This window comes from Agelaius tricolor, unplaced genomic scaffold, assembly GCF_023055355.1.
Source record: "Agelaius tricolor isolate 1412-34295 unplaced genomic scaffold, bAgeTri1.0.p SCAF_40, whole genome shotgun sequence".
NCBI lineage: Eukaryota > Metazoa > Chordata > Aves > Passeriformes > Icteridae > Agelaius > Agelaius tricolor.
The window spans coordinates 3,582,251-3,602,192 of NW_027269300.1; the positions used below are offsets into that span (position 1 = coordinate 3,582,251).

Below are 19,942 nucleotides of genomic sequence, written 5' to 3' on the forward strand. Positions count from 1 at the left end.
TTTCTACTTTAAGAGAATTAAGGCATTACTTTATTCTCGCCAGGATGTTGTTCTGGCCAGAATGTGCAACAGAGATAATTTAATCCACACATTGCCTGTGTTGTGCAGAGGAAACCATTCCATCACACATGGTTATTTATTAGATTTTTCACATACTTACACAGTCAAAACCCAGAAAAATGCATTGGTTCAATGTTCATTGGCCACAAGTTACACAGTTCTTTGTACCTGGTTTCCTATTGGTTATTGATCCCTTTGCTTCCAATGCTAATTAGGTCCTCGTTCTTCATTCTCTTATTGATCTTTTCTCAGACCAAGTGTCTCTGACACACCAGGAAAGAAGTTCAGGTGTTGACAGTCACTTCTCTCTTGAGCATGCTCTGGCAACTCCCGGTCCACTGAGATGTCGAGCTCGTCAGGCCTTGCCCAGGGAACAGAGTCTCTTGAACAGAAACTTCCATTCCTTTTTCTCTAAGCAAAGATGAACAAAACCCCTGACTAAAGTTAGTTAAAAATTCTAGGAGTTGCACCATTTCTAACACTGCCCCTCCCCATGGACACAGTACCCTTATTGTTACCCTGTGTCCCCATGTCCCCCCATCATGTACACAGATGATCCCAGGGTCCCTCATGTCCCACCTGTCCCCCCACATATCTGTGGTGGTTTGACAGGAAATGTGTTTTCTGGGATGCTGTGGTCAGGCCAATTGATGTTCAGATTTTAATATTGGCATCTAATCTGGCCATTAGGACATGGATCCGCCTCTGAGAACACGGGGTTAAAAGCAGAGCTCTCCCCTGGGAGGCTCTCTTGGGTTTCTGGCAGGAAAGAGTTCGGGTCTCTCCCCCAGCCTGCTGGCTGGGTGGGGGGAGGGGAAGAGCCATGTGGCCGGGAGAGGCAGGCCTGACCCCGGGGCTGGAAGGGTGGAAGAGAGAGAGAGAGACACCGGGAGCCATCGGGCAGCTCCCCCCCCCCCCCCCCCCCCCCCCCCCCCCGGGAGACAGAGAGACGGTGCCTGAGACTGTTACCTTGAAACTTGATAAACGTGTGCCTGTGCCGGCAGCACGGCTGAGGAGATGAAGGGGGGGTGCAGCCAGCCACTTGTAGGAGCTTTTAACCCCTTTTCGGACAATGAAAACTTTACAGAACATTAACCTTTCCTAGAAGAGAGATAGAGTGGAAGATGAAGAAGGAAATGGGCAAGTGTGAGAGAGGTCTGGGCAAGTGAGAGATGTTGGGAGAATAGAGAAGAATCTTAGTGGGAAGAGATGATGGAGTGGCTTTTGCTGGACTCTTTTTGTACAGCCATGGACAGACCCATGTTCCTTGCGATACAGAGACTGCATTCTAGGGGGAGGCAATGGCCACAGAACCAAGAGGGTTCAGTGTTGGTGCCCCTCGGCCCCAGGGAGTGAAATACGGGGGGGACAGGTGTCCCAAAGGAGAGACTGTGCCCTTTTGGATCGGGACAAAGCATCCTCAAAAAAGACAACCCTAGAAGCAGCTCTGGTCCGTGTTCAGTGGTGAGAGCACTGGACATGAAAGGAAGAGGTCATGACGGCAGATGTACTCCAGGCGGTGCCATGAGTGACGCGGAAACACACGAGGCTTCAGCTGTGTTTCCAGGGGAAGCCCATGGTACAAGAAGGACTCCTCTCCTCTTGATGAACTGAGGATTGATTGTCTGAAGGGTGGTGCTGGACCAAGAGTTGGTGATTTGGGGAATAGATGTATTGGAAATTTGGTGGGGGGAGGAGGAAGTGTATTTGTAAGGTTTTCATTTTCCTGTGTGTGTTCCTTTTATATATAGTTGTAGTTAATAAAGTTTTGTTTTCTTTATTTCTAAGTGGGAGCCTGCTTTGCTTATTCCTGGTCACATCTCACAGCAGAAACCAGGGAGAGGGTATCTTCATGGGGGCACTGGCATTGTGCCAGTGTCAAACCATGACAGTATCCCACAACGTCCTCATGTCTCCCTTGTGTCCCCCATGTTCCCACCCTATCCCCCATACCCCAATGTCCATGCCCTGTGGCAGGAGGTGCCTGGACTCTTCCTGGCCAGCTGGGACATCACTCTAGTGGCACCATGTTCCTCTGGGAGAGAAAAAATAGAGAGGGGAAAGACCCTGAATACAGGGGTGGACCCCAAAAGTGTGGCAAACAGGATGGGGCAAGAGCATCTTTCCTCCACTTAATTTTTGGGACCCTGCCAATGAGATAGGGGACACTATATCCCTTCATGGAATGAGTCCCCACCCAGGGATTTGGGCTGTATGGGATTGGGACTCCCCCCTCCCCCATTAATGGCCTTGAGACACTCACATGTAACTGATTTACCATCCTGGAACTGAGACCTTCCCCATGGGATTGGGATACACAATCCCCCCTCCCATGGGACTGGGGGACCCATCACTGGACGGGACATCCCCCTCCCCATAAGACTGAGACCCCCCTTGTAAGTGGGACAACCCCCCATGTGATTGGGCACAGAGCTGCATCATCAGCCCCTGCTCCCCCCTCACCAGGGCCCCTCTGGAGCTGATGGTGGCACTAAGCAAGGTGGTGACAAAGCCCCCTTTGAGGGCAGGGGGCCACAGGGGGGCTAAGGCCCTATTTGGGGCAGCTTCAGGGCTGGGGGCACAAAGAGGGACCCCAGCTCTCGGAATCCACTGACAGAGGAATGGAGAAGAATTCATTGGCAATGTCTATGGTGGCACCCTTTTGCTGCCTTGGACTCCAGCCCATACTGAAGTTCCAACATGTCCAGCATGGCAGCACTCAGTGATGGTGTAACTTCATTCAGGCCATGACAGTCCACTGTCAGTGTCCACTCTCCACAGGACTCAGGCAGGGGTCATGTGGGGCTACTGAGGGGTGAGCGAGTCTTGCTGAGCACGCCCAGCTCTCCAGTTCACAGATCATCAGCTCATGGATGGGGTCCTGAAGTCCCAGTCGGTGCCATGTTGCCAATGGGACACTGTTGTGCTGGCCATCAGTACCTGCTGTTCTTCATCCCTCAGCAGTCCCACAGCAGAAGGGTCCTCTGAAAGACCAAGCAAGGAATTCAGCTGTCTGAATTTCTTCTGTCTCCACAGCAGCTCTCCCAAAGCTCAATGGTGTCCTTTTGGGTCCTTGAAATACCTCTCCTGAGGTGATCTGTGCCAAGGATACATGGACCCTCTAGACCAGCGACAATGGCATTTTTCTGCCACTCATGCCCAGTCAGGAGCACTTCAGCTTCCAGTATAGTCCCTGTTGGGTTCCTCCGTCATCCCAAAAACAGAGGTGGATTCTGCCCCTGCATGATGGCATCAGGGTGCATTGTGCACCCATGTCAGCTAAAGCCTTGTGCTCCTGTGGCTCTGCTGTGCCAGGCCATGGATCCACACAGTCTAACTGACCCCACTGTCCTTTTCCCACAGCTGGCTGGAGCCAGAGCCCCTCTAGCTCTGATCATGGTACTCGTTGCTCACTTCTTGTAAATATGACCTGGAGATCCCTTCCAGAGGGTCAGAAGTAACATCAGCCCTTCAATTCTGCCTGAGGACTTGCCCAGTGGAACCTGAGTGGCATTTTTCCTTGAAGAGTTTTCTGTGGTGGTTAATTTTTCCTCTCAACTCACATACCTGTGCTGCCAAGGCAGAGGTGGGTTTTCCATCTCACTTCCATATGTCTTCACCATGGTCACACAGGTGAAACCACAGGTTGCCTTGTGGTGTGCCCCTCTCTCTTGAGCAGGGGGCACTTGTCCCTTATAGACTCTGGTCTGTACTAGTGGGCATGGGTCATTTCTTTCAGTTGCTGGAGGTCTTTTCCACAGATGAGATGCAGGCCCATAGGGTGAAAAAGATACTTTCTTCATATTGCCAGAGTTTGATAACCAAATTATCCGCTCTTTGTTCTCCTTTCCATGACATCAACGCCAATGATTTGGTATATTGTGATGGCACCTCAGTAGGAACTTCCACCACATGGTTTGTGTACACTGAACCTCATCTGGATCTATAGGGGACTGTAGGTCTGGACACGATCCAGTGCCATGTGCCCCAGGATGATACTGCCTAAGCAGGAAGATTGAACCAGATGACCCACTGCTCCCTTCCAACCAAACTGATTTTGTGATTCTGTGAAAGCAGGAGCCACTCACAAGTAATGATGGCATATGGTGATTTGGGGGAAAGAAGGTTCTGCCAGTTAAAGGGAGGGATGATAGGACAGAGGGATACATAGAGGAGAGATGGCACAGGGAAGAATGATGGCACAGTTTTACCCTATATTAGCTGGTTTGTGATAGACAAACCAACCAGCCCCTGGTTTGACTTACAGGGGCCTTGCCCAGTCTCTCCCAAGGCTGCAAGCATTTCCTTGGCCAGGACCTGAAGGGGCATAGAGTTCTGACCTATAAAAGTATCCAGACTGGGTTTTTCAAATGCCCTATATAAGCAAGGGCTTGGGAAATAAAAGCTCTCTGTTGCCAAATGAACATCGGAGTGAGTGGTCTTTGTCTCCTGCCAACTTCCCCCCCTGCCTGACACTCACAGCACAGGGAGCAGGACGGAGCAACAGAGAATAAAGCAGGAAGAGGCACATGCAATAAACTCATAAAATGAGGAAGACAGGGAGAAGGTTCTCCACTGGACTCCATAAAATTACATCACAGAACTGATCTAACTGTCTTTCATGACAAGACTGTTCCTGGATGGATGAGGGGAGTGAAGTGGGTCTGGGCTCCCTTGGCAGCTCTTCAGAAGGACTCAGCAGGTGGGAGAGATGGGAAGGGAGGAACCTCACCTGTCCTGCTACATCCCACAGGGCTGAGAGACAAAAAAACAGCTGAGAGCAATGCAACACTCACAGTTCTGTTTCCTTCAAACTCAAACCTGGGGAAAACTCCATCCATCCCTTCAGGGACACCAATTAGGCTCCACCTGCCAAACCCCAAACATTCTGAAGTGAGGAGATTATGCCAGACCAGTCGAACTCCAGAGGCCCTTCCACACCCAACTATTATTTCACTGCCCTAAACACAGGCAAGAGCCTCAGCAACCACATTTTGGGTAGTTTTCCTCAGCTTCTAAAGTTTCCTGATCCTTTTCCTTTGCCTTTTAAGAATCCTCACTTAAAGAAAAATGAGGTGCCAGGACCTGCTGGATGTCCCCAGATTCCCTCCCCAAACCCTGCAGCAGCAGGGAGAACCTGCCATGTCTGAGTGAAAATATTTTATTTTTCATAAAAAACATATGAAAAATGCTGATTTTATCTCTAAACCCTTTAGGTCTTGCCTGCCACACCTCATATCACTCCAGAACATGGGATTTATAAATCTTAAAATCCTTGAGAAAAATAACATTCACAGTTTAATTTTATTTTGGTGCAGTCAAGACTCTGGTCTTGTGGGATTTGGTGATGTTCACTGGGAGTAGCCCAGCAAGGGAAGGGTAAATTCTGCACAAGTTAAAGTCTTGCAAGCAAAGTATCTGCCTTGCAGATGTGTTGCAAAGGAGATTAATAAGCAGCACCATCATAATCTCTTGAATTATACAAGGTGGAACAATGACCTCTTGCGTAACACAGCCCAGACAAATTATGCAAAGTAAAACATTTTGAAGAAGGAAATCCATGTTCCAGAGAATTCCCTGACAGAGGAGTAAATCCACTATTTATTCCAAAATTCACTTTCTGGTTCAAATCAAACGCACCTAATCTCCCATTTGAGTTCACCTGAAACCAGCTAGAGCTTGGGAAATGTTTCTCGCTCTGCTGATGCCTCCTTTGATCCCAAGTCCCTTTCACTGCTGTTGTCCTTCCTCCTTGAGCAGCTCCCCAGGTGAGGAGGTGCTGCAGGTGCCAGAGCAGACACTCCCCTGTAGCCCTGGAGAAGAACAGAGTGAGGTAGGTGTTGCCTCCATGTCTGAAATGCCTCCATCTGAGGGACTCAGCCCATGGAAAGGGACCTGAAACACTTCCTGAGGGGCTCACACCCCCCCAACCCATCTCCCCCAGGAGCTTTCTCATCAGGTTTTCTCTTGCTGTCTCTCCCTGAAGCCTGAGTGACAGAGCAGCCCAGGGGAGCACCTGGGGTCAGCCAAGGTCGCCCATCCCAACCCTCCCCCACTTTCAGAATCCCAGGCTGGTTTGGGTTGGAAGGGACTTCAAAGGTCATCTCGATCCACCCCCTGCCATGGGCAGGGGCATCTTCCACAATCCCAGGTTGCTCCAAGCCCTGTCCAACCTGGCCTTGGACACTTCCAGGGATGGAGCAGCTGCAGCTTCTCTGGACAATCTGTGCCAGGGTCTCACCACCCTCACAGGGAGGAATTTTGTCCCAATATCTCATATAACCCTGCCCTCTGGCAGGTGAAAACCCTCACCCTCCATCCTGTCCCCTGAAAAAGACCCTCCACAGCTCTCCTGGAGGCCCCTTTTTATATTATATTTTATATCTCTATTAGATTTATACCTACATACATATCAGCCCAAAAAGTGGCTCAGGCAGTCTGTGACTAGTTGAGGCCACCTAGGGTAGCCCCTTTTAGGGGGAGTGGGCAGATCTATGGGTTATTTTAGAGAGCCTCTGGAAGTTTGGGAGGGTTCTGAGGGTTCATAGGGTGTTTGGGGAGGGAGAGCTATGGAGCATTTTGAGGGGATTCTGAGGGTATTTAGGATCTACCGGGGAGTCTGTAGGGGATGGAGGAGGTCTCTGGAGTTTTGGGACGGGCTACAGAAGTGTATACGCCAGGGCCCCAAAGTCCTCTCAACCTATTCATCTGACAGGATTTATCTGCGCCTGTCAGGGAAGCTCACCACACAGACCCTGTTCCCGATTACCATGAAATTTTGATGCACGCAACATGCAGGAATGTTTTTCCTGCAATTTCCCTGGCTCCAAGAGGGACCACGGGAGTGGCACGAAAAAGTTGGGGGGGCCTGTCCATCCCCCACATAGGCAATTGCAGTTTTGATTCAAATTTTAATTAAAGGCTGAACTGGTGCTGATACTGCAACAGGGTCAGGGTCTTTCTCTACATTGTCGTCATCACGCCAATTCCCAGGAGACACTCGAGGGGCGCATGGAGGCCAGCTGGGGGTGCTTGCGGGATCATTAAAGGGTCTGGAGGGGCGCTTAGGGGTCGGAGAGGCAGCTGGAGAGCACCTGGGGGTCCGAGGGAACACACAGGGGGCATTTTGGGGGCAAGTAGGGGACGGGCGGACTTCGGGACCCGGAGGGGCACTTGGGGGTCAGGAGAGGGAAACTTAGGGGTACTTACGGGGCCCCGGGGCGCACTTACGGTTCAGGGAAGCACCTGGGGAGCAGCTGGGACGGTACTTAGGGGACAGTCCCGGCGCTAACAGGCCTCTCACGGGCCGCGGGGCATGACGGGAACCACAGTCCCAGCTCTATCGGCGTCCTACGAAGCCCCGCGGTCTTTCGGGAGTTGTAGTCCAGGAAGTGAGTAAACTGGCGCGGAACCAGCGGCCAATGGGAGGTGGGGGGCACGAGGGATTTTTGGGGGCTCAGAGGGAGCTTGTGACCCCCTCAGCGCCCTCAGGGGCGGAGGGACACCAGAACCCCCCGGCGCCACGTCGGCCGTGTGAAGGTGAAGAAGACAGGTGAGCCCCACTCCCACGAGTTTGGGGGTTCCCCGCGCCCAATAAGCTCCCAGGCGCCCCTATAGACTTCCTAGTCCCCACAGACCCCCCAACGCTGTCCCGGGAACCCCAAAACATCCCACACACCCCGGACCGTTAAAGATGCCCCAAAGCCCAAGCATCCCCCCAAACCCCTTCCTGGACCCCCAATACCTTTCACAGATTTTTCCCCAGCACTCCTAGAGTCTCCCCCAAAAATCCCATAGACCGCTTCTAGACGCCCTAAAGACACCCAGTGCCCTCCCAACCCCTCCTGATTCCCAGTGCTCCTGATAAACCCCCCAAATCCCTTCCTCAGCCTCAGAGCCCCTCCAAACACCCCACAGACCCTCGCGGACACCCTAGAGACACCCAGCACCCCACCAACAGCCGCTTTGGAGCCCCCAGAATCCTCCAAATGCTCTTGGGGACATTTGGGGGGAGAGGGGATTTGGGGCAGTCCCAAAGGTGGGGGAGGTAAGGGAGGGAGTTTTGGGAGTCTCCCCAGCTCCCTGGTACAATCTTGAGGTGTCATTGTTTTATTGGCCCCACCATGGGTTGGGGGTGCCCAGGTGGGCATTCCAGGAGGGTCTCAATGGCCCTGGGGGGAGAAGGAGAGCAAATGGGGAGTTAGGAGGACCTGAGGGAGGCACAGGAGCAGAGCCCTGAAATTTGGGGGCAGGGATGTCCTACCGAAGGTGTCCCCTTACGGCCCGGCGGTGGCATCGCAGCATCCAGAGGAGGGGGTCCCCAAGAGGGCCTGGGGGGGGGGGGGCTGTGTGTCAGAGGGGGTGGCAGTCCCACAAGTGTTCTCCCAGCCCCACAAGGGACTTCCTGAGCCAGAAGTGTCTCCCCAACCCACAAGTGCCCCTCAGGCCCTCAAGTGTCCCCTGACCCACAATTGCAACCCCTGCCCCACGAGTGACTGCCCCTGGCCCACAAATGACCACCTTTACCCTACAGGGGAATCTCTAGCCCCACCAGTGACCCCCTGGCCCCAAAGGGCGCATCCAGGCCCACCAGTGACCCCTCTGACCCACAAATGCCCCCCAGCCCCACAAAGGTGCCTCATGATCCTCAAAAGCTCCCAGCCTTTAAGTGACCCCCATGACCCTCAAATGCTCCTCTGGTGCCTCACCCAGTGGCTGCTGCCATGGCGCCCCCTTTAGGGCATCACATGCACTGCTCCGGATTGGCTGTGGGGCCTCACGGGGGTCACGTGACCTCAAGCCGGGCCCTCCCTGGCGTGGGGGCTGAGGAAGCGCCTCCCTTGCAGGCCACAGGGCATCCTGAGAGCCGCGTGACTTCCAACATAGGGCACACCACAGAGCGCCAAGGCAGTCATGTGCCCCCCCAAATGGCTCCTGCAGCAAAGGCTCATCATGGGAGTCTCGCTTCCCACCGGGTGGTGCCCCCTGGTGCAGAGGTGCACAGCAGCTGCTGCTGATTTGCCGCGGGGCATGGTGGGAGCCACGTGACTGTGAGTATAGTGCCCCCTGTAGGGTATCCAGAGAGCTGCTCCTCGTTGGCCAGACCATCTTGCAGGAGTCAGGTGGCCTCCAACATGGATCCTGCCTCAAGGGTTCCTGGGAGAGAGCCTGGGGTGAAGACGCCCCCTGGTGCTTGCAGAAGTGTCTCCCGATTGGCCATGGCGCCTCAGGTGGGGCACGTGACCTCCCGGGTGGCTCTCCCTGCAGGGACCCCCGGGCAGCAGCAGAGCCCAGCAGGGCCCTGCCCACCAGGGGCGTGTCCAGCGCTGGCTCCTCCCCTCGGCACCGCCTCAAGCGCCATTCGACGAGGGGGTCATCGAGCGTGGAGCTGCAGGCAGGGGAGCCAAGCAGAGGCTTCGCCCCTTCCGGCCCGCAGGGGCGGGGCTTTAGCAGGGCCTGGCTGGTGAGGGGAGGAGAAGGTTGGGGTGGGGCGAGGACCCCCGAAATGCTCACCCTGCACTGACCCGACGGGACTGATGGTCTCGGGCGGACTTTGAGGGGCTGCGGGATGCACTTATGGGCATAATGGGGGGTCTGGGGCATCACCTGGGCTCGGGTGGGGTAACTGGGGGTCCCCGAGGCGTTCCTGGGGGATCACCGGGGCAAGGGAGGGAATTAGCAGGCGCTTAGAGGTCTGGGGCGGCATTTGGGGGTCTGGGGAGCACTTGGATTCCGGGACAACACTGAGGGAACGGGGAAGCAGACTGGGGCCTCCAGGGGGCACTCGGGGATCCCGAGGGGCACTTGAGGCCGGGCTGCTTTCCCACCTCCTTTGCACCAGACGCTCCGTTCGCTGCTCCAGGCTGAGCTTCTGCGGGAGGAATGCGGGAAGTGACGCGGAGCCCTCCTGAGCCCCCAAATTCCCCCCTCGGTCCCCTCTGGAGCCCTCAGGCCTCACCCGCTCCATCGCCCGCGCTCTCGTTTGGTTTCCCCCAGCGCTCCAAGCTCGGGCGCTGATTGGTTCAGGGCGGGGACGGGCGGGCGCTGCGGCCAATGGGAGGCGCGGGAGGGGGAAGGCAGGAAGCGGCGGCGCCGCCGAGCGCGGCGGGGCAGGGGAGGGGTCCGTGGGAGGCTTTGGGCATGCGCGGAGGGGTTTGGGGGGCTCTGGAGGCGCCGAGGGAGGCCTTGGAGTATAAATGGGGGTTCCTGGAGGGGTTTCCGGTTCTGGGGATGCTGAGAGATGCCCAGGGAGTTCTGGGGGTCAGTGGGGTGGTTTTGAGGGTCTCAGAGAGGTTGTTTGGGATTCCCAGGGAAAGGTTTGGGGTGGAGGGAGGCTGGTGTGGTTCTGGGTGTCCTAGAAAGGACTTGGCTGTGCAGGAGGGTCGAGGGGGTCCCAGTGTGGTTTGGGAGGCCCTCGGGTTGGTTAAAGTGGCAGAGAGCTGGGATCCCGCTGACAAGAGACCCCCAGTCTCCCCATGGACCCCCCAAATCTCCCCTAGGAACTCCAAACCCTCCCAAAGCCCGGCAGGACTCTCTCAGCTCACCTTAGATCCGTAAGCCCGTGCAAGGGAATGATACCAAAACTGGCTGGCAAATAAACTTTCTAGCACAATTTGAAGCATTAGAAAGCAGGCGTTCTTTATCTGTACAGAACACAATGAAGATGTGTCTCCTTTAATCTGATGTGTGCGGTGAAACTTTGCCACAGGGTATGGTCCTGGAGGGACCACGAACAGGTCTCTGGTGGTCATATTCACAGAATGCTTCCATATTACACGTGACCTTTCCTTGAACGTTTTCCTTGGGCATGTCCAGTTACGTAACTTGATAAAAGCCCCACTATATTCCTCATTACCTATTTGTCCACTGGCTCCAGTGCTTGTGATGCTCTGTACATACCTTTACATCCTTGCCTGTTAGTCTTTAAGCTCCATCCAGCACCTTCAGGGCAGCTGAAAATTTCTCTTCTCCATGTCACTTGTCAGGAGCCCCAAAACCCTTCCAGGGACCCCCACGGCCCCCCAGGGACCTTGTGGTTTGGGAGGTTCAGAGGGCTGAGGGGATCCCTGCGTAGTTTTGGGGGATCCCCATGTAGTTTTGGGGGTCCCTGGGTGGCTTTGAGGGTGGAGTCTCTGTCTCTGGACAGTTTTGAGCGTCTCTGTGGGGTTCAGGTTTTCCCCATTTTTATGTCTTCATTTTAAGGCAAAAGCCCTTTAATTCCCTGTTTGCCATCATCTCTCCTGACTCCAGGTGGTTTTCTTCAGCTTTTTCAGTCATTTGGGCCAGAATTTCCCATACCCTGGAATTCCTTGCTGGGACTTGGGTCATTAATTTTGGGTAAAAAACGTCTGGATTTGGTCTGTCCTTTCCCTGGTGTTGTGGGGCAGAGGCTACCATGGGGACAGCGATTCTGGGAGTTCAGGGAATTTGGGATAATTGCTGTGGGTCCCACACCTGTCACGACATCCCTGTCACTCACATGTATCAAATGTCCTGAGGGTTCCACTCCCATCATTTCCCATCTGTGACAGGATCCAGCTGCCAGCTCCCAAATTCTCTGGAACTGTGGGTCATGACCCTTGCCCCCATCCTGAAATTCTGCTGAATCTGCCCAAATCTGCATGGTTTGGCTGTGACTTGAGTATTTTTTATTTGGGTATAAAAGGAGTGGCTTTGGAACAAACACTGTGTGTCTGCAGAAACCCAGGAATTCAAGAGCCAAGGGGCCAGTGAGTAGGGAAGAGTGGGGAGGCTTCATTCCCTGTTTATTCCTGGTTTTCCTTATTGTTTAGTGACAGGCAGAAATTGAGGATTTTTTCTGCCCAAATTTCAGATTTTTTTACCCTTTCCCTTCCCCAGTTTTAGGACCATTTTCTCTCTTTTCCCCAAAAGTTCCATCATTTTTCTTCTAAAATGTTGGGTTTCAAACACTTTTTTCCACATTAAACAAAAAATAAAATTGCCCATTCCCCCCCAAATCTCAGGGGTTTGCCCTTTTTGTGCACTTTTCTTCCAAATTTCAGATTTTTTTTCCCTCATCATGTCCAAAATTTGGTGGGTTTTCTCTTCCCCTTTTTGAGGCCAAATTGAGCATTTGGGAGGGTTTGTGTGGGACAAGGTGAGTGAAGAGTTTTCCTGGATGTTGAGCCCCATTTTGATCCAAATTTGGAGGATGTTGGGCAAAAAAAAATATCCATATACCAAAACTGGGTGGGGAGAATTGGGGAAAAATTCATCCTTTCCATGAAGTTTTAGTGTGGATTTGGTGGAAATGGGGTACGGAGTGGGCATCAGGGGTTGGTGGGAGGGCTGTGTCAGCATTTTGACATGAATCCAGGTGATTTTAGTTAAAATTCATCTGGTTTTGGAGTGAATCTGATATAGATGGAGAATCTGATGTGGCCTCAAGGTGGGGAGCAGAATGGGGGGAGGGATATTTAATCCCTGTTTAATTCCATTTTGACCGAAAGGGGGGGATTGGGAGAAAAAATACTTTGACCCAAAGTGGGAGAATTTGGGAAGAAAAACAATTTTGATCCAAACTTGGGGAATTTTGTACAAACTTTTTAGAGTTTGGCATGTTTGGTGTGGACTTGGGGGCAGTGGGGGCCAAAGTAAGTCCCAGGAGGTTTCTGTGGGGTGAAAAAAGGTATTTTAGGGTATTAAAAGACATTTTGGGGTGATTTGGGGGGTGACTTGAGGCTTCTGGAGCCTCAGGGCTCACATGGATTTTTCCCACAAAAGAACAGGTTTTAGTGGGTTTTGGTGTTTTTTTTACAGGGGTGGCACAAGACGGGATCTGATGGCTCCTCCTTCCCTTCTGTGGTAAATAAAATTCCTGTTTTCCATGAAAAATCCCCAAATTTCTTGGATTTTTTACTCATTTCCAGACTTTTTAGCACAGAAGATGAAATCCTGAACCCCTGGGCTTGTTTTTGCCTGAAAATTCTGTTCTTCCCCCATTCTGCATTTTTCCAACAACCTCTCAGCAACAGATTTATTATGTTTAACCAAAAATCCCATTTTGAAATATTTTTTTAATCCAAAAGCCTTTATAATCTTCTTCTTTTTGAAAAGAAAATTAATGCCTGATTAATTTTCATGGAAAAAAAAGTGCACTTTGTCCTGGGTATTTTTGTTTACTTTTTGGGTTGTTTTTTTGGTGGGGTTTTTCTTTGGTGTTTTTTTTGTTTTTAGCTAAAATTCTAATGTTCAGTTTTAGTGTTTTACCAGGACAAAACCGCAAGATCTATATGCTGGAATTGTATTTTTTTCCCAGGGAAAAAAGATCTATTTTTAAAAGGTTTTTATAAATGAAAAAACAAAGTCCTTTTATTTGCTCTTTTTTAATAAAAGCAGTTGATTCTTAAGGAAAAATAAAAAAACCCTTTTATTCCTTATTTTCCTGGCTTTTTTCTAATTTTCATTAGAGAAAATTATCAGCCCAATTTTTTAGATAGTGTTTTAAATTAAAAAAAACCCTTTTTATTCCCTTAATATTTTCTTGTTTCTTCTTTTTTTTATTTAGTTTTATTTTAAAAATTTATTCATTAAGGAAAAAAGCCCTCTTGAATTCTGTTTTAAGTTTCAGCTATTTTTAAAGAAAAAAAACTCACTCTGTTGTAATTCTTAAAATCCCAATTGCTCACGTCCCTCTTGATTTTTCTTCAAAATCCCCTTTTTTAAAAAAAGCAAATAGTTTTCACGTATTATTTCGGAAAGGCCCCTTTAATCCTATTTTTATTGATAGTCAAACCTCATTATTCCCTATTTTCCCCCCAAAACACTTGATTTCAATTTTTTTCAGAAAAAATCACCAGAATTTTTTTTAATCTACCATCCTCAATTCCCTATTTTTTAAATTAAAAAACCTCTTATGATGGGCTTTTATATATACACCGAGTTTTAATAGATTTTTATCTCATTTTCCTGGGTTTTTTTTCCCCGACAATCTCAAAAATTCTTTTTTTCTTTTTTTGGTTTTTTTCTTTTTATTAGGAGAAGATACCCATTCTTTTTAACCTCTTTTGAGGCAAAAAACAGCCATTTTGGGTTTTTTGTAGCATTAAAAAAAACTGAAAATATTTTTGATCTTTTTACAATATTTTTTGTTTAGTTTTCCTTTTACATATTTCTGGATATTTTATATATTTTTTCTATATACATTTTATCTTATACCAAATATGTACAATTTTAATTGCCTAATAATAATATTTAATAGTGTAACTTAATAGCATAATATTGATTAATAGGACAATAATTGCTTATTAATACATTTTTATATTTTTATATGTTGTGGTTAAATTAATAATATACATCCACTACAATTGTTCCATATGAATGTATAATATAGTCTCCACTGTAATTATATAGAAAATTCAACATATGATCTACTCTGCTGTAATTATGTTGGTATTATCATTATTCTTGATTTGCATTTTTTAATAAAAATTTCTGTGAAAATTCAGTAAATAATAATAATAATAATAATAATTTATTAAAAGTTATATGAACATACAAAAGATGTGAACTATAAAAACATGTAATATATTTTCTATTCATATAATAGTGCATTTATTAATATAGCACACTATATTCCTATTATATATAACTATATCTAGTTATTAAGAGATAATTATAAACTATAGAATATATATAAATTACTATAAATGTAATTACATAATGCAATTAAAGAATAATTTACTATGTAATATGGCATGAAGTTGCATAATATTATATGAATTATGTTATTATATATTATAATGTATTATAACTATGCAATTTATGTATATATATATATATATATATAATATTTTGTGTTAGAATGTCCTATCCACTATCATAATTGTTATATTAATTACATATAATGATAGATTATATTGCAATATAGTATAATATAATGGTATATTAATTCTATTCTAGTCTCTAGTATACTCTCTAACTTTGTAATTGTGCTCCTTATTGCTTATTTTTGCTTGATTTTTACCATTTCTTCCCAAACCGTTTCTATGAAAACAATCAATAAAATTATTTTAAATCGTTATCTGTATAATTTTGTAGAGAAAATATAAATCATCTACTGATGTATAGATTTATAAAAATACGTTAATTTATTTTCTACTTTGATTAATACGGAAATAAGTTCAATAGCTACAGCATTTATTATTATATTACTTTAATTATTTTTAATATTTATGGTTTTGGAATAAATCTTTGCTGATATTTCTATCAAAATTAAGTACAAAATAATAGAAAAAGTACTTCTATGTATTTAAATGTAAGTATTGTATATCACAGTGTTATAATTAATAGATCTCTATAATAATAACATAGAAAACTATATAACTAAGTTATATGATGGATAACAAGTATAATACTACAATAACAGGCTAAAATGTGATTGGCATATTTTTACTGATATATTAGCCCTATATTATTAATATTTTATCAATGTGCTAGTAAGTAGTAATATACTAAATTATATTACATGATACCATTAATATATAATGAACACAGGGTATAATAATATAAATATCTAGTAATATTGTTGTATTAAGGAATAGTATTTTATATAATTAGTATTAGTTAATAATACATTATTTCATATTATTAACACATTGATATATTTTAATAATTTGTTAATAGAAGACAAATATTGTTTATTAAAATAACAAACTGCAAATAGAATTTCTATTTTGATAATATATAAAAATAGACTCTATAAATTGGATAGTGCAGTCATATCTTTAATGTAATTTCAGTACAATTCCTCCTGTAAAATAGGAAAACTGATGTATAAACACGTATAGAATTGACATTAAAAAAATTGATATAAAAATCTAAAAGCCCCCTTTATATAACCCCCTTGGTTAATATAAAAAGTAACCAAGGCCCTCTTTTCCCCCTGTTTTCCCAGCACTCTCCAGTGCCAGCTACCGGGGCTGGGAGTTCCGTGCTGTGATCCTACAGAACGACAACGAGTCCCCCAGCACGTACCTGCAGCTGCTGCTCGCCTTCTATGGCCCTGCTGACACCCAGGTGTCGGGGATGCTCTGTGGCAGCTCCATCACCCAGAACACCACCCTGAGACCAGATGTCACTGTGCCCTTGCCCTTTCCTGCTACCCTGGAACTCACTGGAAGCCACACTTCCCATAAAACCTTGGTGATTGAGGCCAGTGCTGACATCTCTGTGACGTCTGTCAGTACCAATGGCTACACTGTGGATGCCATTGCCTTCCTACCTATGGAGAGCCTGGGCATCAGGTACTATGTGGTGACACCGGTTGGGAACTAAACTTGCGGCCTGACTGAGTTTATGGTGGCCACTGACCCCACCACCATCACTCTTAGCATCAGCACCAGCACCACTTTCCACTTTGCTGGGGCCACATACATCCCCGTTGCCGTGCTCCGCCTATTCCTGCAGCCCTACCACAGCCTGCAGCTCCAGAGCAGCCAGGACTTCACTGGCACAGTTGTGGTGGCCGACACCCCTGTGGCCGTCCTCAGTGGCCACACCTGTGTCAAGGTATCTGCTGGATTTGACTTTGTGGTGGAGCAGTTCCTCCCAATGACAGTGTGGGGGAGGAGCTACGTGGTGCCACCCAACCCACTGCAGACAGAGGTTGATTTTGTTTATGTGGTGACGGATGAAGACAACACCATCAACTACAATACTGGGAGCAGGAATGCCACTGTGGCCATGGCAACAAGGGAGGTGCAGACATTCGTGGTGAACTGTGGGGTGCAGAGGTTCAGGGACATCACGCCATAACCAATATGATCCAGTGAAGCCAAATTTATTATCCCTAAAAGGACTATATTTATAATAAGTTTCTACTGTTCACGTGTCTATAGCTAATACATGATTGGTTAATCCTAGCTGTTCACGTATCTAAAATGGAATGCTGATTGGATCATCTAATTTTTCACACGTCTTGCTGTGGTTGTCTGGCCCACCCATGGCTTCTCTTTTTTCTCCCTTTCTCAAGCTTGCTGACAAACTTGCTGAGTCCTGATGACTCTTCTTCTTGTATCTTTTTCAAGGACATACCGACCCCATTTCTGAATATGTCCATTATCCATTGTTTGTGAATGTGTCCATTGTCCATTATTACAAGCAGGCTCGATTGTGCATTGGCTGAACGTGGCCATTGTCTTGCAAAAACTCCTCAACCTGCAAAAATCGTCAACAGTGAACCATAACTCCCACCTGTACATCAGTGCAGTGGTGGCAGTGCAGTTGGTGTTTTTCTTCAGTGGGTCATCTTGGCAAGATCCCTTCCTCCTTCTTGTCCCACCTGTCACCGCCCATTGCACTGCATTCCGCTTTAGCAGTGTGCCCAGCCAGTATAGCCATGCCATCCTCATTGCACCCACCACTACCACTGCCACCACCACCCTCAACCATTGGCCAGACAACACAGTGGCATGGCAGGCCATTCCTGGCACAGATTTCTCCTGGGCCAGCATCACCATGAGTGCAATGATGCAGAGTGCTGAGAACTCGTAGGTGCCCATTGGGCTCCTGGTGTCTGGGTTCCAGACTCACACTGGATATGGTTTCCTGGGGCTCTGTGCTGCCAGTGAGTAAAGTGAGTCAATTGTTGTGTCACCCCAATGGTTGAGTGTTGTGCAGTTGACCATTCATGGGTTTTCCCCTTTTTTTTCAGTCCCCACAGCAGTCTCCTGTGAGGATTTGGTATGCGAGAGGTGTGAGATGGTGGATGGACAACCAGAGTGCATCCAGGAGACTTTCTCCACCTGTAGGCTCACTGGTGGGCCACACTACTGCAGTTTTGATGAAAAACCTTTGATTTCATGGGATCGCGGGCCTACACCATGACCACCATCTGCAATCCTGATCCCACCCTTCCTACTTTCTCTGTTGAGGTCAAAAAGGAGGAAAAAGGAGAACTCCAAAGTTTCCTCCATTGGCTCCATCACCATCCAAGTCGACAACGTCACTGTCACTGCTGTCCAGTCAGAGAATGGTATGGTGAGGGTAAGCAAAAACCATCATAATTTCCCAATTTTTTAAAATTTTGCTGAAATTACATATTTAGCAATGATCTCGAGGGTCTTTTCCTAAATAATTCCCAGATTTGCTGGTATGCAGGTAACCCTTGTATGAAAACACTTCTAGTCTTCTTGAACTCCATGCCCAGTTTTGATGGATTTTGGTTGTTTTGATGGTTGTTGTTGTCCTACAGGTGAGCAACCACCGCTTGTGCCTCCCCATTTTCCTCTGCCACAGGAAGGTCTGCATCCACCAGAAGGGTAAATCCATGTTGATTCAATCAAATTTCAAGCTGAAGGTCCTCTACAGCTGGGATGATCGTGTAGTGATCAAACTTCCGGCTGCTCTTTCTAGAAAAGTCTGCGAAATGTGTGGGAAAAACAATGGGGATCCCCAAGATGACACTCTCTCTCCTGATGGAAAACAAATGTGAGATACTGTGGAGTTTGGGTGGAGCTGGAAGGCGACCAGTGAGAGTGGCCACTGCCAGGACATCTGTGATGGTGACTGTGGGCGGTGCAGATGGGACCAGGTGGTGACATACAAGGCAGAGACCTGGTGTGGGAAGTTGTCCCAACGTTCTGGGCCATTCCAGTCATGTCATGACACTATCAGTCCCAATATCTATGTGAAGAACTGTATCTATGACCTGTGTGCCAATGAGGGGCATCGCAATGTGCTGTGCTATGCCTTCAAGAACTATGCTGATGACTGCCAGGAGAAGAGGATCAATGTTTCCCATTGGAGGAAAGAGTTGGAATGTTGTGAATAGAGGATGGTTAAGTGAAAATACTCCTTGGGGTGGGTGGAGGCTAATTGATGTGGGACTAAAGACCCATGGGATCATGGGTTGAGAAAGACCATGGCAGAAGATCCAAGCAGGAAATCCATGGAACTCCAAGGAGATTCCAGAAAGTCCATGTAGAAAGTCCACAAAGTTGGTGGAGTCTCTAGAAAGTCTGAGCAGGAAGTCTGCTGAGACTCCAGAAAGTCCAGGTAGAAGGCCTAGAAAGTCCATGGAGACTCCATAAAATCCATGGAATCTGCAGGGTATCTGTGCAGATAGTCAAAGTAGTCTGTCCCACTATGTACCGCCCCACCTTGACCGCTGTCTCCCTCCCTGTCCAGCTCTCATTTGCCCACCCTACAGCACCTGAGGCCTTGCCTGCCTCCCTACCTGCAACATCCCTGCTGTGTCATCCAGCTGTGCCGCTGTCAGCACCTGCGTGGACACCTCCATGTGCCACGAGGGCCTTGTCCTTGATGCCGACACCTGAATCGCCCCTTCTGAATGTGGTTGTGTCTTTCAGGGTTTCTTCTGTGACCTTGGCAAGGAATTTTGGAGTGACCTCCCTTGCATCCAACACTGTGTGTGTGACGCAGAGCAGCGGCAGACAGTGTGCTGGGATTCTGGTTGTGGCACTGAGGAGGGATGCCAGATGGAGGAGGATATCCAGGATTGTTCTCCCAAAATTTTTGGGGTCTGCACTGCTGTCGGAGCCACCCATTATGAGACCTTTGATGGCAAGGCATTCATCTTCCAGGGGATGTGTGTCTTACGTGTTGGTAGGGTTGTGTGAGGACACCCAAAATTTGGTGGGATGCCAGGTGTTGGTGCAGAATGGCCACCTTAGTGACCACCTCGTGTCGTCCATTGCCGTGGTGACAGTCAAAGTCTACAAGAAAACCATCAGCATCAGCAGGGAACATGCTGGAAAAATCATGGTGAGTTTAGGAAATGATCCCTTATCTTTTCATCACATTCTCCACCTCATCCCATGAACATCTGAAATGTCATTAAATCAACATCATTTGTTCCAGATCAATGAGTGGTTGATCAACCTCCTTTTGGGACTTGGTC

General features: G+C 48.0%; 2 protein-coding genes across 27 annotated transcripts in view; one reads left to right on the top strand and one right to left on the bottom strand.

Annotated features, from left to right (window-relative positions):
- Positions 1 to 10,057, bottom strand: LOC139603708 (uncharacterized). 9 transcript variants are annotated; one of them, XR_011683763.1, is made up of 9 exons: positions 10,019 to 10,053; positions 9,888 to 9,931; positions 8,769 to 9,216; positions 8,324 to 8,390; positions 7,291 to 8,231; positions 5,701 to 5,873; positions 4,857 to 4,929; positions 1,030 to 1,161; positions 1 to 471 (listed from the first exon to the last, which is right to left on the bottom strand). XR_011683763.1 is itself a non-coding variant. In XM_071454597.1 (9 exons), the coding sequence occupies exons 1-5, from the start codon at positions 10,025 to 10,027 to the stop codon at positions 8,162 to 8,164; spliced, it is 942 nt and encodes a 313-aa protein (XP_071310698.1). In that variant the 5' UTR covers positions 10,028 to 10,057; the 3' UTR covers positions 1 to 471; positions 1,030 to 1,161; positions 4,857 to 4,929; positions 5,701 to 5,873; positions 7,291 to 8,161. The 9 variants fall into 9 exon arrangements, 2 of the variants coding, with proteins under 2 accessions (XP_071310698.1, XP_071310697.1); XM_071454597.1 differs by having other exon boundaries at positions 8,769 to 9,520; positions 10,019 to 10,057; XR_011683762.1 differs by having other exon boundaries at positions 9,888 to 10,040.
- Positions 7,475 to 19,942, top strand: part of LOC139603709 (uncharacterized) — a 20,812-nt gene continuing 8,344 nt past the window's right edge. For 4 of the 18 annotated variants that reach the window (XR_011683770.1, XR_011683769.1, XR_011683771.1 and 1 more), the window contains exons 1-5: positions 7,478 to 7,612; positions 8,907 to 9,523; positions 12,841 to 12,885; positions 15,977 to 18,066; positions 18,275 to 19,806. Coding sequence is in view for 1 of the 18 variants with exons in the window: in XM_071454598.1 (XP_071310699.1) it covers positions 18,058 to 18,066; positions 18,275 to 18,510; positions 19,392 to 19,806 (660 nt within the window). In the remaining 17 variants the exon portion in view is untranslated. Of the gene's footprint in view, positions 7,613 to 8,906; positions 9,540 to 10,239; positions 12,179 to 12,840; positions 12,886 to 15,976; positions 18,067 to 18,274; positions 19,807 to 19,942 lie in introns of those variants that run through there. The other 14 variants (XR_011683784.1, XR_011683773.1, XR_011683779.1 and 11 more) reach the window with 14 other exon arrangements.